At 41.5% G+C, this 17,729-nt stretch overlaps 3 protein-coding genes across 4 annotated transcripts; 2 read left to right on the top strand and 1 right to left on the bottom strand.

Annotated features, from left to right (window-relative positions):
* The first annotated feature begins 4,467 nt into the window (after window positions 1-4,467).
* On the top strand, window positions 4,468-8,012 carry LOC129732055 (ubiquitin carboxyl-terminal hydrolase 30 homolog). Its single transcript, XM_055692539.1, has 3 exons — window positions 4,468-4,709; window positions 4,806-6,225; window positions 6,287-8,012. The coding sequence occupies exons 1-3, from the start codon at window positions 4,628-4,630 to the stop codon at window positions 6,435-6,437; spliced, it is 1,653 nt and encodes a 550-aa protein (XP_055548514.1). The 5' UTR covers window positions 4,468-4,627; the 3' UTR covers window positions 6,438-8,012.
* Window positions 8,013-8,073: 61 nt separating this feature from the next.
* Window positions 8,074-11,063, bottom strand: LOC129732048 (rab GTPase-binding effector protein 1). Of its 2 annotated transcripts, none has more exons than XM_055692516.1 (5): window positions 10,558-11,063; window positions 10,219-10,496; window positions 10,041-10,160; window positions 9,364-9,909; window positions 8,074-9,074 (listed from the first exon to the last, which is right to left on the bottom strand). In XM_055692516.1, the coding sequence occupies exons 1-5, from the start codon at window positions 10,769-10,771 to the stop codon at window positions 8,244-8,246; spliced, it is 1,989 nt and encodes a 662-aa protein (XP_055548491.1). In that variant the 5' UTR covers window positions 10,772-11,063; the 3' UTR covers window positions 8,074-8,243. The 2 variants fall into 2 exon arrangements, with proteins under 2 accessions (XP_055548491.1, XP_055548501.1); XM_055692526.1 differs by having other exon boundaries at window positions 10,053-10,160.
* A 5,063-nt stretch (window positions 11,064-16,126) lies between these two features.
* On the top strand, window positions 16,127-17,188 carry LOC129718569 (uncharacterized). The gene is made up of 2 exons (XM_055669453.1): window positions 16,127-16,218; window positions 16,280-17,188. The coding sequence occupies exons 1-2, from the start codon at window positions 16,197-16,199 to the stop codon at window positions 16,942-16,944; spliced, it is 687 nt and encodes a 228-aa protein (XP_055525428.1). The 5' UTR covers window positions 16,127-16,196; the 3' UTR covers window positions 16,945-17,188.
* Window positions 17,189-17,729: the final 541 nt, after the last annotated feature.

Here is a 17,729-nt window from a genome sequence, read left to right as displayed (position 1 = left end):
GGCCGTCGATGAGAACATGGTCAATTTGATTTGCTGTACGCTGGTCAGGTGATCTCCAGGTGGTTTTGTGGATGTCATTTCGGGGAAAGAAGGTAGCAACTTCGGGCTGCCAGTCCTTGGGAATTTGCGAAGTTGACGCATCACGTTGTCGTTCGTCACGGTGAGTGGGCCGATCACCGGCTCGTTTATGTCTTCCCTACCAGGGCCGGCGGTTGATGTGGGTAGTATGGGTAGTAATACCCGGTCGGAAAATATCTCTGTGAGTACTTACCCACACGGAATTATCGGACAAAACCAAAAAAAAAAGTGATGTTTTAATGGTTGTTAATGGTACTGTAAAGGAAGCCTTACCAGAAGTCCGATTAAGTATAAATTTTGGATGGAGACTTGTTGACAAATCTGTTGAGCCTTAACGTTTGCATTAAAAAAATGCGCAAAATTTGTCGATTTTGCTCTTACACGCACTAACGAAACAACCCAATCATAATAACTCATGAGCCAGCAGAAAAAAATCAACTCGAAGTTTAACCGTGATAGCGAAAACAGTACAACTACTTTATCAAAGGTGTGCGCGTTCAATGAACGGTATCCCGCCACGTCAAAAACGGATATCGTGGACGTCGGGGATACGCCCGTTCCGGCATCTACAATGTCTTGGTACTACTGTACAACAATCAAAGCATCGAAAAAATCCCGACAACCCTGAGCGATAAGAAGCTTCAAACGATGCGGAAGAGGAAAACCGAGGGAGAAGTGGCTACATCGCTGTGCGCGCCTGGTCGGGAGGTTGGTGCCACCAGTCAAACTGTGAAAATTAGCTGGCGAACATGGATGGCAATGACTGGCAGGGCACTTCGTCTTTTACTGATGCCAAAGTCAAAGCCGATCTTCTTTCACTCCGGACTGGCCGTGAACGGGGAAATATATAGTAAAAAGTGCCTGCCGGAAGTTACGTCGTTCATCAAGAAATACCATAAGGGCGAAAATGCGTTGTACTGGCTAGATCTGCCGTCAGCCCACTACTCGGAGCAATCGTTGAAGGAAATGGAGCGTCCCCTAGCTGCGCCCCATCGAGAGTTTCTGGGCAAAACTGAAGCGTAAGAACTACTCCAACAATTTTTTCGCGAAAACTAAGGAAAAATTTATAAATAGAACGAAGAAAGCACTCAAAAACATGCCTACATGCATGTTTCCGCCAGCCATGTCGATTGTTCCGGTTAACTGCCAGGAGGCCACCCATGAACCTTCCCTTTTCCTTACTACCCACTCGGAAAAATAGTGAGACGCCGGCCCTGTTCTCTACCGAAACGAGCATTCATGTCCTTGATGACGCTCTTGATGTCCCTACGCGAGCAGCAATCATAAAGTTACTCCAGCTGTGCGTAGAACGCTTCTTTAGGCCCGAATACACACATGGCGTAATAACGCCTTCTCCACGCAAATTAGACGGCGAAATTGCACCTTTCGCTGGGACACCTTACAGCAAGAACCATTCAATTTCACTTTCTAGCAGAAAAGGTAATCGCCCGCCGCCTTCTACTGCGCGCCTGGGTGCCTTTCGTGTGGGTGCGTCGTGCCTTCCACACGGCCTTGTGTCACCTTCTAATGGCGAAGGCGCTGGTAACGCCGTGTTGTATCATTTTCCGCCTGCTGATGACTCGAGAAGTAGGTACGTTGTTTTATTTTTTCCTCCAACAAACATAAATAAACATAAATTAGAAGGCATGACGACGAGACAGACTGCACACGGCGGAGCTTGAGACGGCACGATTGCGTCTTTCGTGTAGACGAGCGGAAGGTGGTAGATGCTAGAAGGCACATTAGAAGGTTTCAGAAGGGTACTGAAAATTTTCGTCAGGAGGGCGTTGTTTTCTCTACATTGGGTCTTCCTTCCTGAGGACAGTGTACATTAAGGATAGTATAGTTGTAGAACCGGCCTTTTATTCTCAACAAACACAACCTGTCGCTGGTCGCCTGCCACTTCACTACACGACTCCACATCCTGCCCAGTACTATAAAGCCGGTATCCAGCTTATTGGTTGTGCCGCCGCTATGGTAGTACTGTTCCCTGCGACCAAAAACCCTCCGTACCTTCTCTCCAGCGCAACGATGTCTAATTGACGGGGTTCTTGCTGATCCAGCAAAACCCGGTCGCCACCCGGGGCGATCAGCGATTCACAGTTCCTCGCACCGAGCATCGTCCTTATTTCGTCGCTAGGTCGTTGCAGATTGTTCCGGTTCGTATTCAGTTCTTGTATTTTATTTTTCGGCATGCTGCCTTAATAGGGCTGCGGATGTCTAGTTCCGCGACGGGCCTGTCGTCTGGGGTGTAACTGGCGAGTCACCACATTTCATAGTTCAGTCGTCCGCTCAGAATCAGCCGCTGTTTGAGACGCCCCTATCATAGAGAACAGACGCTCAGACAAGCTGCCCTTCGAGGAGAAAAGCCCCCCCTTTCCTGTCAGCATACGACCAAGTTCCCTCCCAGTCGGTACGACGTGGAGGTGGGGATAGAAGTTTTTGGGCATCTGCTTTGAACCACACTGGGATCTATTTTATTTAGTTGGCATACGGATGTACTACTTATACGCACTGCCCAGTAGACTGGGACACGATTATATGGGAAAAAAGCGATGGTGTTATTTTTTCGCTCCCATGCACTTTTCATTTTGCTTATGGGCTCTATAACAACTGTGTAACTTTTCAGATCGATCGGTGAAACGCCCGATTTGCGCCAGATTTTCAAGCTTGGCTCCTAAAATATATCAATACATGATATTTATAGGAAATTTTCCTTGGAAAAACTCTTCTGAAGACCGCACACTGCCCAGCCGTTCACGGGTTGTGAGTATTGGAAATGTAAGCAGCTGTTTATATATTAGAAGAGACTATGGAAAGCCACGGATGAAGAGATTAGACAGCTCTCGCTGTGAAGCTTTCTGCTAGTTATACTTTAGTTAGGGTCCATCCACATACCACGTGAACAGCTCTTACTATAAAGCCTGTAGTACACTCTTTGTCTAATGGTCAAATATTTGACCTTCTGACATAATGGTCAAATTTATTTGACATCATGGTTGTTGTTTGCCCGTGTTTGCCCCATGTTAAAATTGGAGAGTGACAAACAATTATATTTGACCAAATTTTTATCTGTCAAAAAGTGCCAAATATTTGACGCTTGGTCAAAAAGTGTAATACAGGCTTAAATCCTACATCGTTCAAGTATGCTCGCTTAATAGAGATGTTCGAGATTTTTCAAACCGCCCGAGCCCGAGTATCGTGCCGTGTCAAATATACTCTTATTGATTGAAAAAAACCCGAACGCGAATTTTGTTCGATAAACCGAACCGAATTTTTTTACGTAGATCTTCGTCTATGAGGGTTTATAAACCGTGATAAAGAAGCTTCAACGAGTAACTCGTATGAAGTCAGTACCAAATGGAGTGAAAAGTACATACACTGATAAACATACAGGTTGCTTAGCGACGGTTGCGACATCACACTTTATTGTACTATGAGGATGATGAGGGGTTTAATTCGGAGGATATTTCGTGGCACACATGCACAGTTCTAAACACTTTTTTCAAACTGTTTGTTCGTCGCCAGTTAGTCTGTTCTTTGTGCTTGAAATTCGTGTTCGAATCGAGTCTACTCGATTTCTGTAAAAAGACTATATTTCTGATCAGACATACGAGGTTTCGATAATCTATACAAACTGTTGTGTTTCATGTCATTTTAGTCCCTTCGAAACCACGCCTCCACTAAAAGTGTCTCTTATAAGTCTGATATTGAAGGTAGCACACAGAGGTTTTGCTCTTATTTTTTGTTGCTGGAGGATAACATTTACATAGTAATATATTCCCGTTTGCACCTGCGTTGACATGTCCCCAGTCGGATGAAATATGGTTTATAAAACCAAAAACCTTTCGAGGATTCAAAGACCAAATCTCTTTGGACTGTAAACAGCCACTAATAAGTAATATAGATCTGAGTTGAAATAATGCAGCACAACTGCACAGCAGATGTTCCGATGTCTCGCTTACTATATTACAAAAACAGCAGATATCACTCTGAACACGGCCAATGTTTTTCAAATGATTTTAAATGATTTACTCAGAGTCTCGAGATAAGATGCTGGTGTAATAGTAGTCGTGTATGTTTCAATCCCGACTGGAACAGGAGACCGCGCAAAGCCTCGCAAATGCACTAGTCAAAATTATAATTTAACAATCTAACAAACGAGTCATCCAGCTGATCGATGCACGACTTGATGTAGAGCGGCAAGGAAAGCATTAATTTGTTGCAAATTACAATCCAATTTGTATTGTGGTTTTGCGTGCAAAAGTCGATTTGTCCGATTCAAAATCGGACGATCTTCCGATTCCTCCGACTGAAACCGGAATGAGAGGCAGAAAATAGGGAGAACTTTTCTATCGGGTACCTTTTGTCTGTTCAGCTGTCAAAACAAGAGAAACGCTTAAACTTTTGCTTTAGTTGTTGCAGTAGTAGCAAAACTGAATTTCTCCTATACTAGTCTTTTTCAAAAAATCAACACTAAAGTATTCCGATTATAGTGTTTAGTTAAGTGCGTTCGTTGCGGAATGGTCTAAACGTTCAAGTTGTATCAATGGAAGGCGATAAGCTGCTGATGGCAGCGGGTGTAACCGCTGCCGTTGTAGTGGGTGCCTTTGTTTTCTGGGGCCCCTCTGGTAAGAAAAATCGATAATCGTTTAACTTATTTGATAAGATATCACCAGTAGAAAGATTTCATGTATTGTTTTGATATTTTCGTTGTTTTTTTTAAGGTTCCTCTAGACTGCGTCAGAGACGTGGCCAAATTGCCGGATTGCATAATTTCGGGAAAACTTGTTTCCTCAACACCTTGTTGCAAGCTTTAGCAGCCTGTCCGCAGTTTATTGCGTGGCTTCAGCTCCACAATACCAAAGACAAGAAAAGCTTAGTCAGCTCACTGCAGAATGTCCTGGAAGTGGTGAACGGGACGCATCCTACCCTTCGTGGTGACCCGTACTCTCCGGGGGCGGTAATCAGAGCTCTCCATTCGTTGGGCTGGGTTATTCCGCCGGATGAGCACGATACTCACGAGCTTCTTCACGTGCTATTGAACTCACTAGAGGAGGAAGTGACAAAGCCGAAGAAGATTGGATGCCTTTCGGACGCACTTGGCGAGTTGGAACTGCAGTCGATTATGCCTCCTGCTCGTCCCTCAAGTGCGATGCTCTCGGACTTCTGCAATGCCGAATATGACGAATCCACCAATTTAACGCGGTTTACTCGATCAGAGGCGCACACTCCGGATTCTCCTCATTCAACCTGTACAGAAACTGAGGATTCAATGGCAGTACAGGATGGATCTATGATGGATTGTGCTGGCTCGCCGCCATCGATTATTTCCACCTTTTCGGGTCGTCCTAGTCGACCGCGATCTATCTTGGCCACCGAAATGACTGGAAACGGCGCACTGAGTAAAAGATCTTCGGGATCGTGTAGGTCGCTTGAACGGTTGACGCGCGGACCAGGGCGGGTTTCTGTTTGGGGCGATCGACAGCAGATACAGGTACCGCATCCATTTCGAGGAGGTCTCAGTAGCCAGCTATGCTGTTCCGGGTGCGGCTACAAATCCGTCGTTCGATACGATAAGTTTGATAGTATAACTTTGTCTCTTCCGGAAGCTAAAAATCCAGGAATTTCAATCGGCAATCTGCTGACGGAATTTATACAACCGGAGACGTTGAACGGCGTTCAGTGCGAGTCCTGTAATGAAACAACTACCCACACGAAAACGCTTACTTTCAGTAAACTACCACCTTGTTTGTGCATTCACATCGCTCGCACAACGTGGCTCGCATCCGGGCATGCCTATAAACGGCAAGATTTCGTTCATTTTCCGGAAACCCTTTCGATGGCTCCCTACAGCTTCGTACAGCCTAGTTTGAACAGTGCCATGAGCACTCCCTGGGGATCCACTATGTCTCTGTACTCTGCCAGTCTGGGAGCGGCAGCTTACGAGGCGACTGTCGGCGGAGGTATCGAGCAGTCTACCCCAGTCGGTTCGGTCGGTAGTGCATTCAACTTCGGTTCGTACACATTTAGTGCAATGTTTCCGAAAAACCTGTACCGTTTACTAGCGGTAATCGTGCATTCAGGTGAAGCCAACAGTGGCCATTTCGTCACGTACAGACGGGGTGCGCTGCGGAACTCTCACAAGTTTGTTGCTGTAGCATTTTCGTGAAGTGAGGGTTTTTTATGATTTCCGTCTTTGTTTCAGGTGGTACTATACTTCGGACACCGTTGTGAAGGAGGTTTCCATCGAGGAAGTGTTAAGCAGTTCGGCGTATATGCTATTTTACGATCGTGGGCTTTCGTCCAAGTACAATCAATCAGGTGGCGGAGTTGGACCATCTGGGAGTGGACAGTAAAAAGGTACTGCGAAAGTCGACATCTAGATAAGAGCAAAGCTTAATCAAAAAACAAGCCAGTGGAAACGTGCTCGTATACACTGTGTATTTGGATTCGTAGTAAGTAGTTTTGCGGTTAAACTATATTGATATTTCAGAGATAGCCTGTAGATTTCGAACCGATTCCTACAAATGAAAAATCTTGCAACTGTAAGATTGCAACGAACTAACACAAGAGTGTATATTCTACCTTGATATTTTTTTAAATAAGAGCATCCGGGGTGCTACCCCGTATTTAAGTTTTTTTTAAGACTAGCATTAATGTAACAGCCAACTTCAAATGTTACTGAATGTAGAAGAGAGATTGGTTTTGTTGATACGGTCGTAAATAAGAGCAAGGATGTATATAATATTTCGAATGTTTCTTTCCCGAACTTTTAAGTACATTTTATGAGTTGTGAATGTTTTTCGAGAAAACTTCAAATTTTTAAATTTTATTTTCGTTTATAAATCGATAAACGCTACCAGTGGGGAACAATTGTAAAACACAACTTGCGTGTTACTTTTTACCTACATTTTTTTCAATTTGAGAAAACTTAATGTTATTTAATGTCAGTGGATAAATTTCTTCTAACAATTCGCCACTTGCGTTTCGGATCTCCGATTTGGTATCACAAAACAAAAACACGAATGTACAGCCGATCAGATTCAATCGAAATCTTATATAGTATTGAAGAAACATCCTTGATAATCTAATACATTATTGTATAAAGTATTGTACTTAGTTTCGGTTATTCTTGTACACCTGGATCCAAAGATTAGCAACACAGATTTTGCACATCTGTAAGTAGTCAGTTTCGTACGTTGTACGTTGCATATTTGATTTCATCTTATCAGAGCTTTTTCTGCAGCTGATATAGGTTTCGTATAGTTTCCTTTGTGTTGTTCAAAATAAAAATCTACATAATTATATTTGCCAGCAATGGCAACATGTAAATCAAACCAACGAACTATTTTGAAAGGCTCAAACGCGAGAACAACAACCAACAATCCGAGCGCGAGATAGTCTGAATCGACTGCGAAATTAAAACTTGCTGCGGCTACCTTACAAAAACAACTGCGATATGGATTTTGAACAGAACTCAGATGGCAGCGGTGCCATGTATGAAGCATACCACTAGATTAAGTCTTTTACTGTAAACATATTTGAACTCGGAGAAAAATAGGTTTTTAACCATGTTGCTTAGCTTGTGTTGGAAAAATTAATAGTTTATATAAACTCATTCACCCCTGGCTGTGTAAAACTGCTCTCAACTTTTTCGTACCGCATTTCATTTGAAATCGTACTGAATCGAATGCATTTGTCTTAGAACTAAAAACCGATCGATAATTATTGCACTCACTTAATATCAGTCCTATTCGTGCTATCTACTGCATTTAAGTCCGTGTTGTAACACAGTAGCGCAAAACCAATACTATTATTGTTAAATGCGAAACACCGGCAGTGAAAGTTTATATAGTAATCTATTGAAGTATGGCAAAAACACGAAAGAAATGTGCTTGAATGTCTCAAAAATAAATGTTATTAATGAGTTAGTCAATCCTAATGATGCACGATGACTGTTCCATAAAATAACAGAAATATTACAGAGAAATGTTTATTTTGATATTTTTTATTACGACCAAGTAATTGAAAATTTACACTAAAACTTGTTTAAAGAATAAAACGTACTACGCAACGATATCATCACTTCTAGCACTTTGGATTTAAACGGTTGCCTGCTGTCCTGTTGAAATAACGTAACAAATAGTGACCATACGATTCGCCTATGGCGACTGTGGTGGTTCCCGGCTGAAGTACGGCGCTGTATCCTGCACTAGCAGCGTATGGCACACATCGCAAACACGTGCCGCCCGTCGACTCGGACCAGTCGGAACCGTCTTGGTCAGACATGGTTGACAGTAGATTGTGCCGCAGTGGCGACAGTGCTGTTTTCGCCTCGTCACAGTAAATTCCTTCCGACAGTTGGGACATTGATCAACGTCGTCCTCGTCCTGCCAGCGAACCTGCGTATCGGCAGAGCGTATCTTCTCCAGCTGCATCTGCAGTGATTGAGACAATTTAACGAAATCCTTCTGTACGGCTTCATTGTTGGCAAGATCCTCTTGCAGCACGCTCATTTTAGTCCGCAAATCAACGTTCTGCTTATCCAGCTTCTCGTTGGTAGCCTGAAGACCGATTGTTTGCATTCGCAGTTCGGAAATTTGTCGTTTACTTTCCGCCTCGGCTCGCTCTAAATCTTCCTTATGTGCGGCCAGCCGTTGATAGTGTAGATATTGCTGCTCCAACTGTTCTTCCACTTGCTTTAGCTTGTTAGAATAGTCTTTCTCGACTCGACGCAGATCGCGTTCACGCGAGTGCTGCTGGTCTCGAAGCAACGCCACTTCGTCTTGCATGCTAAGCGTTTTTCGTTCAGCAAACTCGCAGCCCGCCTTAGTAACAATTAGATTTTCGTGTAACGTTAGCACCAGCTCGTGCAGCTCGTCGATACTTTGCGGGAGATTAATCTCCTGATCCTTGAGCATTTCTGAGTTTTCTAGATACTTGCCCGAGAGAAAATCGTTATCTTTCTGAAGCATATCTAGGTGTCGGTAAACCTGAATGGGAAAAAGGCTCGTTTAAGAAATGGTTGATTATTCAAACGATATTATTATATTTAATCCAAACCCAAAATAACAAAATTAAACTTTATAAACTTAATTAAATGGAAAAAAGTTGATCCTTCGAAAAAAAAAAATGAGAATTAAACTTTATAAACTTAATTAAATGGAAAAAAGTTGATCCTTCGAAAAAAAAAAAATGAGAATGTACAGATGATGAGACTTAACCTAAAACCTTTCGACATTTGAGAATGAAGCCCTTCTTTTGCTTAGTGCCAACAGTTACCTGTTCGCGTTCATCTGTCAGCTTTTGCAGCTCATCGTTGACGCTCTGCTTCAGCTGGCCGTAGCCTTTCCTCAGCTTGGCCAGTTCCTGCTCTGCCCGTCCGGTTATCTCATTCAGTCGTAACACTTCAGCTTTATGCTCCTCCCGTTTCTGCTGCCATTGGGCTTCCAAATCACTACGCATAGCACCTTCTTTGGCCAGTTCTTCTTTCATCCGTTCGACGCTCTTTTCTAACTGTTGTACTTTTTGCTTTTCACTGTTTATCTGCTCTTGACATTGGACCAACTTCGTTTCGTAGTTGGGACACATCTCGCAGGTCGTTGAACTCGCTGGTGTAGAACTCGGTTCTTTGTTCTGCTCAGAATCTGGTTCACCCTTAGCTTCTTTCAACATTCCAACCAGCGCCGATTCCGGTTGAACGGAGGCATCTTTTCCTCGCTGCGACTCCATTTCTTCGTAGGCACGACGCAATTTTTCCTTAAGTGTTTTAATTTCCTCTTCCAGTGGAACAACCAACGATCGCAAAACCTCGGCATCTTCCTGAGCCTGCAAGAGAGCAATTACATTGAAATTGATTTCGAAACTCAACTTGTAGGTATGTTTCTTTTCATGCAAGCCCAAATTACAATAACAAACGAAACACAATAGAAAAAGCAAACTTTCCGGCTGGTACGTACATATTTGTTTACCTTCCGCATCGAGTCCTCCAGGTTATCGTGGCTACCGGTATCGGCCGCTCCAAGTTTACGGATTATTTTTTTGGCCTGATTCAAAACCGGTGCCAGTCCAGGTGAATCCTGTAACAAACCGATAATTTGTACCCATTTCAATAGTTCAGCATACAATAACATTAACCTGCTGAGCAGCTGCCAGCGCTTCCTTCAGTTCCTGTTGTTCTGTTCGTAAGCGCTCGTTTTCATCCGCCAAACGGCGAATTTCCGCGTGACTAAAAGTCGACTCGTCAACTGTATCCTGCACCAGCTGTTGCAGGGTATGAATCTCTTCTTGTGCACGGCGGTTCTGATCCTCTAGGTCCTTTTCCCGACTGTACTCCAACACCATCATTTGCGATTTGGCCTCCTCCAGTTCCTTCCGAGATATAGCTGCTTCCTTTATAAATCGCTTGCATTCCGCTACAAGTAACCAATCAAACAATTGTTAAATTTTACCCATCTTTCAAATTTGTTCAGTCACCTTCTTTTGCCAAAAACAGGTCCTTCATTTTCGCTCGCTGTTGGTTGAATTCCTCCCGCACCCTTTTTAGTTCACATTGCAGATCTTTCACCTTATTTTCGTCCTCCGTTGGGGCTTCTGTACTTGCAATTGGTTTAGCCGGAAACTCATTGCTGATACTGTTATCGCAATCTTGTTTTTGCTTAGGTTGTGCTTCATCCTCCGAATTTAACATGCTTGCAAAGGAAGATGATAAGCGAATCGAATCGTTCGTGTTTCGATTACGGTCGGCGGATTGCCAAAAAAAGAAGGCAGGGCAGATGTTACGAGACGTTTCTGCCAGTCAACAGCAAACAAGTCATCGTAAACTAGCTGGTGCTTATTTGAAAATGAATTGGACACGATGATACGAACGTTTATCGAAAATGAAACAGTAATTTTTAACAGGATAAATAGCACAACACAAAAATGTGGTGAAAATTTTGCGTGCGAAATTTTCACGAGTTCAACGCAACAATGTTTTGGTTTTCTCTTTTTGACAGCTTGTGCAATTGTTAGCTGGTAGCGGTTACCACCGCGGTTGGTAGCATAAGCAACTGTGCTGCCAGATTGTTCGTTGGATGTTTATGATATTTGCCCTATTTGCCGCATTGCGGAGGCTGATTCTTAATTGTTTTAATTTGAATGAAATGTATTACGTCTGAACTTCTGTTAAAAAGTTACATCGTAATATGCAAAGTTATTAAGTAATAATCTACAGAAAAAACCCCACATATATTCTGAAAAATTGGGTTTTATGGAGTGAATGCGCGATGAAGCTAAAAATATTATTTAACTGATAAATATGAATGTAAAAACTGCGAAAAATATAGCGGATGGGACCTAAACCCTCAACTTCCTATCTCCGGTCAGATGCGTTTTCGATTACACCACCGCAGATCGTTGAAGGCTTAGTTCTCAAATCGTGTTTTGTATCGCTCTCCTAATTGGGAAAGGGGGTTTTTCCGCCGCTTGCCGATAGCTCGTTCCACAAGTGCAATTTTGAGAAACGATATATGACAAACTTGTAGTCCCTCAGTAGTACTACAAGTTTGACGAATGGTACAATGCTCTAACTCATATACCCAAAGTGTGAGAGCCCATATTCAGCGCAATATTCATAGGCTGACTAAATTTTTTCTGGATAAAAAACAGACCGATGTCATGGCAACAGTTTCCTGAAGCCGCCGCCGATGATGATGGCGCTACTGTTGGAAATATGGTCATAAGCTCCGTTCATTGTGCCGCATGTGTTACTGTACGGATTTTTTGCGTGCTTCTAACTATATTGAATGTAGGGCCATCTGGAACGTGTTGGAACATGTTTGAACGTGACCATTTATGTCCTGCACAAAATCCATAAAACGTTCAAAACAAAACAATCGTTTTTCGCTTTTTGCATTTCTTCACACCACTTGCAGCAACAGTTAATCTCGCATGAACGGTGCTTAATCGGCTGTTTCGCAAGCACTGACAGCCTTTTGACGGGTAATCGAGCCAGAGAGCCAGAGAAAAACGGCTTCAAGCGAAATGTATGGGGATGACGTTCGTGACAGGGATATGCAATTTACACAAACAATAAAATAAAATTGATTTTTGAAAATTTTCACTAACCAAAGCATACAATCAATTATTCATTGCTTTGCAATGAGTTCCTGAAATTTGTCACATGATGATCGAAATTTTGACTAACAATTATCATGGTCTCAACTTTCAATCGCGACTTTTTCATCAATTCTCGATAGGGGATGTCCCTCCAGTGGTGCGGTACTGTCAGGATGGCACAGAACGTACTCAGTAATAGAAAAATTCTGGCTGCTTGGAAACTTATTTTCCATTTAGGAAAATTTAAATGCAAAGCTCTATTCAAGATTTTTTCAAGGAGTATTCGAGAACGGTACAAAATGATAAAAAGACGGGACGGTTAAAAACAGTAAAAAACGGTACTGTTCCGCTCAAAACGGTACGTCTGGTCAGCATATAAATTCAGCCAATATTTGTGGTGAATATTGTTGTATTAACCACGTATATTGGCTGAATAGCCCACTGAATCACACTTTAGGCATAAGAGTTAGAAAACTGCTTTCTTTGAAAAACATGTAGCATTGCTTAAGGACTGCAAGTTTGTCGTACATCATGTTTCAAAGTTGTACTTGTGGAGTGAATTATCGGCATGCGCCGAATTGACACCCCAATATTATATATGAAACCTTGCAATTGGTTTGTTTAGCTATTCACGGATTTATGATTTTTATATATCAGCTAGAAGAGTGTAATCTTCTGGGCAAAACGTGATTTTTTATTTTTTTTTTATCATTATCCTTCGATTTTTAAATGAAGAATAGAAAATAGCTCTTTTTTTTTTGTTAGGGAATTAGAATTACGTTGTCCATTGATGTGAACTTTTGTAATATATATCCCAGTCAATTGCTATACGTGTCCCCTTGCAAAATACAATGACCACTATTGTTGAGTGATCAGGTACCTGCACCGACACGCTCCCAGTCCGGTGAAAAATGGTTTATGAAGCCAATCACCTTCCCAGGATTCAAAGACCAAATCTCTTTGGGCTGTAAACAGCCACTGCCAAGAAACCTTGATCTGCGTTTAAATCATGCACCACAACTGCACAGCAGATGTTCCGATGTCTCGCTTTCCATATTACAAAAGCGACAGATAACATCCTGAACCCGGCCAATGTTCTTCAAATGATATCTACTCGGACAGTGCCCCGTTACTAGGCCGACGTATGTACAAAGAGCTCTTTTGTTGAGCTCTAGGAGCTTTTTTTTTAGCTCTTAATCGCTACAATGACAGTTGGTTTATGGGCGAGCTGTAATTGTAGTCATTGTTAAAAATCGAAGAACAACGATATAAACTTTTTGAAAATCACATTTTGCTCAGAAAATGCCGCCCTTCCAGATGATATAAAAAAATCATATAGCTAAACAAGCCAATTCTCGCACTACGTACATTCATTCAATGGAAGTTATTGCTCGATAGCTGGCTATTGTTTTACACCTTCAGTTGAAGTTGGACTTCTGTGTGAGAGATAGAAACGTATTTCGAAAAACTGTATTTATAAAGGACCGGATACGAACATAGGCGCCAATTTAGGGGGGCAAGGCACTTTTTGCAATCATCATCAATCATCAATTTTACCGAAGTTCTTGTAATAAGTTGACAGTTGAAATTTGCGAGTATCTCGGCAAAACATTACCGAGAACCTCGTTAAAATTTGACAGGTTTTAGATTTTTTGCTTTTACAGAATCTCGGTGTTTTGATGTATTACCGAGATTTTTACCGAGATGTCAGTTGTTGAAATCTCGGTAACTTATTTTACCGTGCTCGGTGATAATACATATCTACAGGGTAAGCAAAAATTATCCGTGTTCAATGTTTTAGTCATAACTTTATTCTTTCAATATAAAACAACAACATATTTATATAAAAAGTAGATGCAATAGCATGGTGTGTAATATTTACAACACGGACTTGAAATATCCACCCTTGGCCTTGATTTTGCCATTTTTCGAATTGACCTTCTAGGATCACGGTTAATCCGGTGACGAATAATTATCCGGTTCCCAGGGGTCCTAGCGGTTATTTTTCTGCCTCTTCCTGAACGGTCCTCTAAATTTCCCAGCTCATTATATCATTTTTTAGCGTCTCTAATGGTTTGTATGGGCATTTTTAACATACTAGCGATACTTACTGGACGCTTTCCTTGTTTATACAACTCGATCACCGCACTGCGTAATTGACTTGACTTCATTATGAAACTTAATGCACACTGTTTCAAAGGAGATTTCGTGGTTATGTTTACACATCCAAGGTTAAAAAATTGCATAGGTAAACTCATTTCATCATCTGTCAAATCTTGGTTATACACTGAAACAAAAAACACGGATAATTATTCCTCACCTCACGAGCGGGGGCCTAGTGTGGTTGGTAACGTCTCCACCAACCACGCTCGACGCCTGGGTTCGAATCCCACCGCCGACATAGGTGTCGATGGTTGTGAGGTGGCGTGATCCACTCACAACCAACCCAACTGGTCTAGATTCAATCCTAGCCGACACCGGGAGATTTTCTGAGGCGAAAAATCTCTGGGATCACGCCTTCCATCGCATGAGGAAGTAAAGCCGTTGGCGCCGGTCTGTTAAAAAACGGGTCGTGAGTTAGGGACCTGGGTGTGGAGTCGCCTCCCTGGGCGTCGGTAATTGGCCACAACAGTGGCGGAAATAGACCGACGGAAATAAGCGAGAAAAAAAAAATCCTCACCTTGTAAGAGTGTATATTCGAGTAAAAATTGCATTTCAAAATTTTTGATTGATAGAGGCTACCCGCATAATCAATAACCATCAACGGATGATTATCCATATGGTTTAACGATAACCCAAGTAGTCGGGAGTATATCCCGAACTAGTTGTTAGGCACACTTTACGGTTATTGATTATGAGGGTTTGCTTTTTCTTTCAGTAGTTCTTTTCATAAAAATATCAATTTTCACTGCAAGCAAAAAAAATTTCATTCTTTGAGCCATAGGTTGAAAAACCTATAATTTTGCATCGTTTTTGATGCATTCCCAGCAAACAATTATATTGGATAACAGCTTATTAAGTTTCAATTCAGCCAAAGCCGTCTAGTAGCTTAACAAGCTATAAAACAACAAAATTGTTTGTTGGATGTACCGTCCGTAAATCACGACCTAGATAACATTTTTTTTGCGTTTTGAGTACGTAGGAAACGTTTCTTAGCAAACGTAATAAGTAGATTCAACTTTTTCTATAAAGAGTGATTTTACCATAAGTTCTCAGATCCCTATAAACTCTCCCAACAAACGCATAAAAGCTTTTTAAGTAGATCAATAGAAATAAAGTGTTAACTACAGAAAGCAGATCGAACATAAAAACGTGAAGCTACTCAAATTAGGCATCTGTGTGTGGTCCTTCCAACACGTGTTAACATTATTTATGAATGTACATTCCGAAAATTCTGTCGAACAGCAAAACAGCACTTGTTGCTGCACAAGGCAATCGGTTGAAAGCTATACTTAGGCTACATCACATTGATTAATGCCTGCAATGACTGATTTTTATGGTCATTGCGGTTTCAATTGCATCGCATTACGGGTAAGTTAACAGAGAAAGAAAAAGCACTGCGGGCTACTCATACCAGCCGTACACATAGCTATCGATATTCGACATACAACCCATCCAAATTTGAACGGCAGAAGGTTGTCTACTAAATGAAAATGTTCAGCATGATTGTTAAATCGCTTAATTTCACACACAGTTTACAACACAAAGTGAGCTGAATTATTTCAAATTCCAACATTAAAACATTCAAAAAGGCAATCGTGTACTTGGGAACCGAGTTTGCAGTGTTTGCTAATTATTGCTAATGTGTTATTCATTGAAATAATACAAAAAAGAACGGCATAATTCTAGTTTGCAAAAAATATAGAATCAAATATGACATGCACCTCGTGCAAGCAGGAGGCTTGCGCTAACAAAGACGATTGACACATTGATTTACAGTTTGACAGTTCATTGTACGCTCTTTGCAGGAGTGCTTGTGATATTATTATTTTTGTGGTACAATTCATCTATTGAATATGGAAGATTTTTCTGATTCAGGTAGGATGTGTGATTATTAGATCCAGCTTAGCATAAGTCTTCATTATCCTACTCTCAACAGCAAACAAAGAAAGTTTGTCACAGCGGAAGTGTGTGGAGGAAATTCGTCACCATTTTGAAAAGCTACGAGATGAATACGAACGTAACCTCCAGAAGTTCTACTCGCTAAAAGCCCAGGAATGGATTCTCGAGCATCATATGGAGAGCTGGAAGCATCTTTGCGAAGAGTTGGACGCAAAATTAGCAACGAAGCAAGAAGAAGCCCGAAACGTTCGGGTTCAAATATGGAAAGATCGCGAAGATTACTGTGCGCTATCGGCACAGTTTGCGAACGATTTTTCAATCGAAGCCACATTAGCTGCAATTAAGCGTTTTAACCAGCCATATGATGATGGTGGTAGTCAAGGTCAGGCTTCTAACAATCAACCTCAAGTTAGGTGCCCCCATTTACCTAGAATAGCTGAAATTGATAAGGAACTAGAAAAGCTGCAACTCAAAGAAACAGAGTTGAATCGAATGGAGCTGGAGCTGGCCCCAGACGAGGAAACTATACGGTTGCTGCAACAGGCGGTTACGAATTCCGCTTCTAATTTGGAAGAGCTAGAAGCGGAGATTAAAGAGCTCGATGAGTCAGGGCAAAGCCGTGAATGTACAGTTAAGTCTATATTGAAGAGGCCATGTTTTGTGCAGCCGGATAGTGATCGGAAGCAGGTTCGATTTGAGTAATTTTATCTAATGTTATAGATATCACAATTTGTTTGATGTTTATACTGTGAAGAGTACCTGGAGTGAGATACATAAGAATTGAACGATTTGAAGAAAAAATTGAAATACTTGGGAAAGGCCAGCCATTCAAGTAATAGTAATAGTAGTAAGGCGTGGTACGTTTATTACGTAATTTTATTATGCATAGATTTTTGTTCATCCATGTTGTTTTTTACAAACAAAATGGCTTCTGGTTTTAATATCCTGCTTTTGGGCATGATTCTTATTTCTGTTTTCCAGGAACCGAAACTTGCAACAATGGATTTAAAAATTGCGTCCGCTTTTAGTATTTGGTCATTTTGGGGTGTTTTGGAGTTGATTTCCCGTATCTAGGCTTTTCGATTCCGGAAATATTTATACTGGGTGATATTCGGCCATTTTAGACTGTTTCCCAGAAGCCGAACGTCACCACCTTAAAATTCAAAATGGCGTCTAGGGTCAATAACCGGCCTCTGGATATCATACTGGTTCCAAAAAAATAACTATATTTGATTGTTATGACCTTGATTCGACCTCTGATCGTGGTATACTTTGAAAACAAGATTCTTTATTCTTCGATAGTGCTATAGTTATCATCATAAAATAACTATTTTTCGCATTTTGGTGCACGCGTAACTAATTTTCCATTCGATTACTGCAAGAATGAAGGAAATCCGTTGATGACTGACTGAGTTAAGAGCATAAGAAATTGGACGTGACGTTCTCGCTTTGAATTAATGTTTAAAAATAAAACATAGATCTTTGAA

Source organism: Wyeomyia smithii, chromosome 1 (assembly GCF_029784165.1).
Source record: "Wyeomyia smithii strain HCP4-BCI-WySm-NY-G18 chromosome 1, ASM2978416v1, whole genome shotgun sequence".
Classification (NCBI taxonomy): domain Eukaryota; kingdom Metazoa; phylum Arthropoda; class Insecta; order Diptera; family Culicidae; genus Wyeomyia; species Wyeomyia smithii.
This window is presented reverse-complemented; position numbering and strand designations above follow the sequence as displayed.

What these genes read in the sequence shown, in the direction of transcription:
- LOC129718569 (XM_055669453.1), top strand. Translation starts at nt 16,197, where the DNA reads ATGGAAGATTTTTCTGATTCAG. An exon ending in GGAAGATTTTTCTGATTCAG is followed by an intron (nt 16,219 to 16,279) that starts GTAGGATGTGTG and finishes TACTCTCAACAG; the next exon opens with CAAACAAAGAAAGTTTGTCA.
- LOC129732048 (XM_055692516.1), bottom strand. Translation starts at nt 10,771, where the DNA reads ATGTTAAATTCGGAGGATGAAGCACAACCTAAGCAAAAACAAGATTGC. An exon ending in CCTGTTTTTGGCAAAAGAAG is followed by an intron (nt 10,497 to 10,557) that starts GTGACTGAACAA and finishes GGTTACTTGTAG; the next exon opens with CGGAATGCAAGCGATTTATA. An exon ending in TGACAGATGAACGCGAACAG is followed by an intron (nt 9,075 to 9,363) that starts GTAACTGTTGGC and finishes TTTCCCATTCAG; the next exon opens with GTTTACCGACACCTAGATAT.
- LOC129732055 (XM_055692539.1), top strand. Translation starts at nt 4,628, where the DNA reads ATGGAAGGCGATAAGCTGCTGATGGCAGCGGGTGTAACCGCTGCCGTT. An exon ending in TGTTTTCTGGGGCCCCTCTG is followed by an intron (nt 4,710 to 4,805) that starts GTAAGAAAAATC and finishes GTTTTTTTTAAG; the next exon opens with GTTCCTCTAGACTGCGTCAG. An exon ending in GCGCTGCGGAACTCTCACAA is followed by an intron (nt 6,226 to 6,286) that starts GTTTGTTGCTGT and finishes TCTTTGTTTCAG; the next exon opens with GTGGTACTATACTTCGGACA.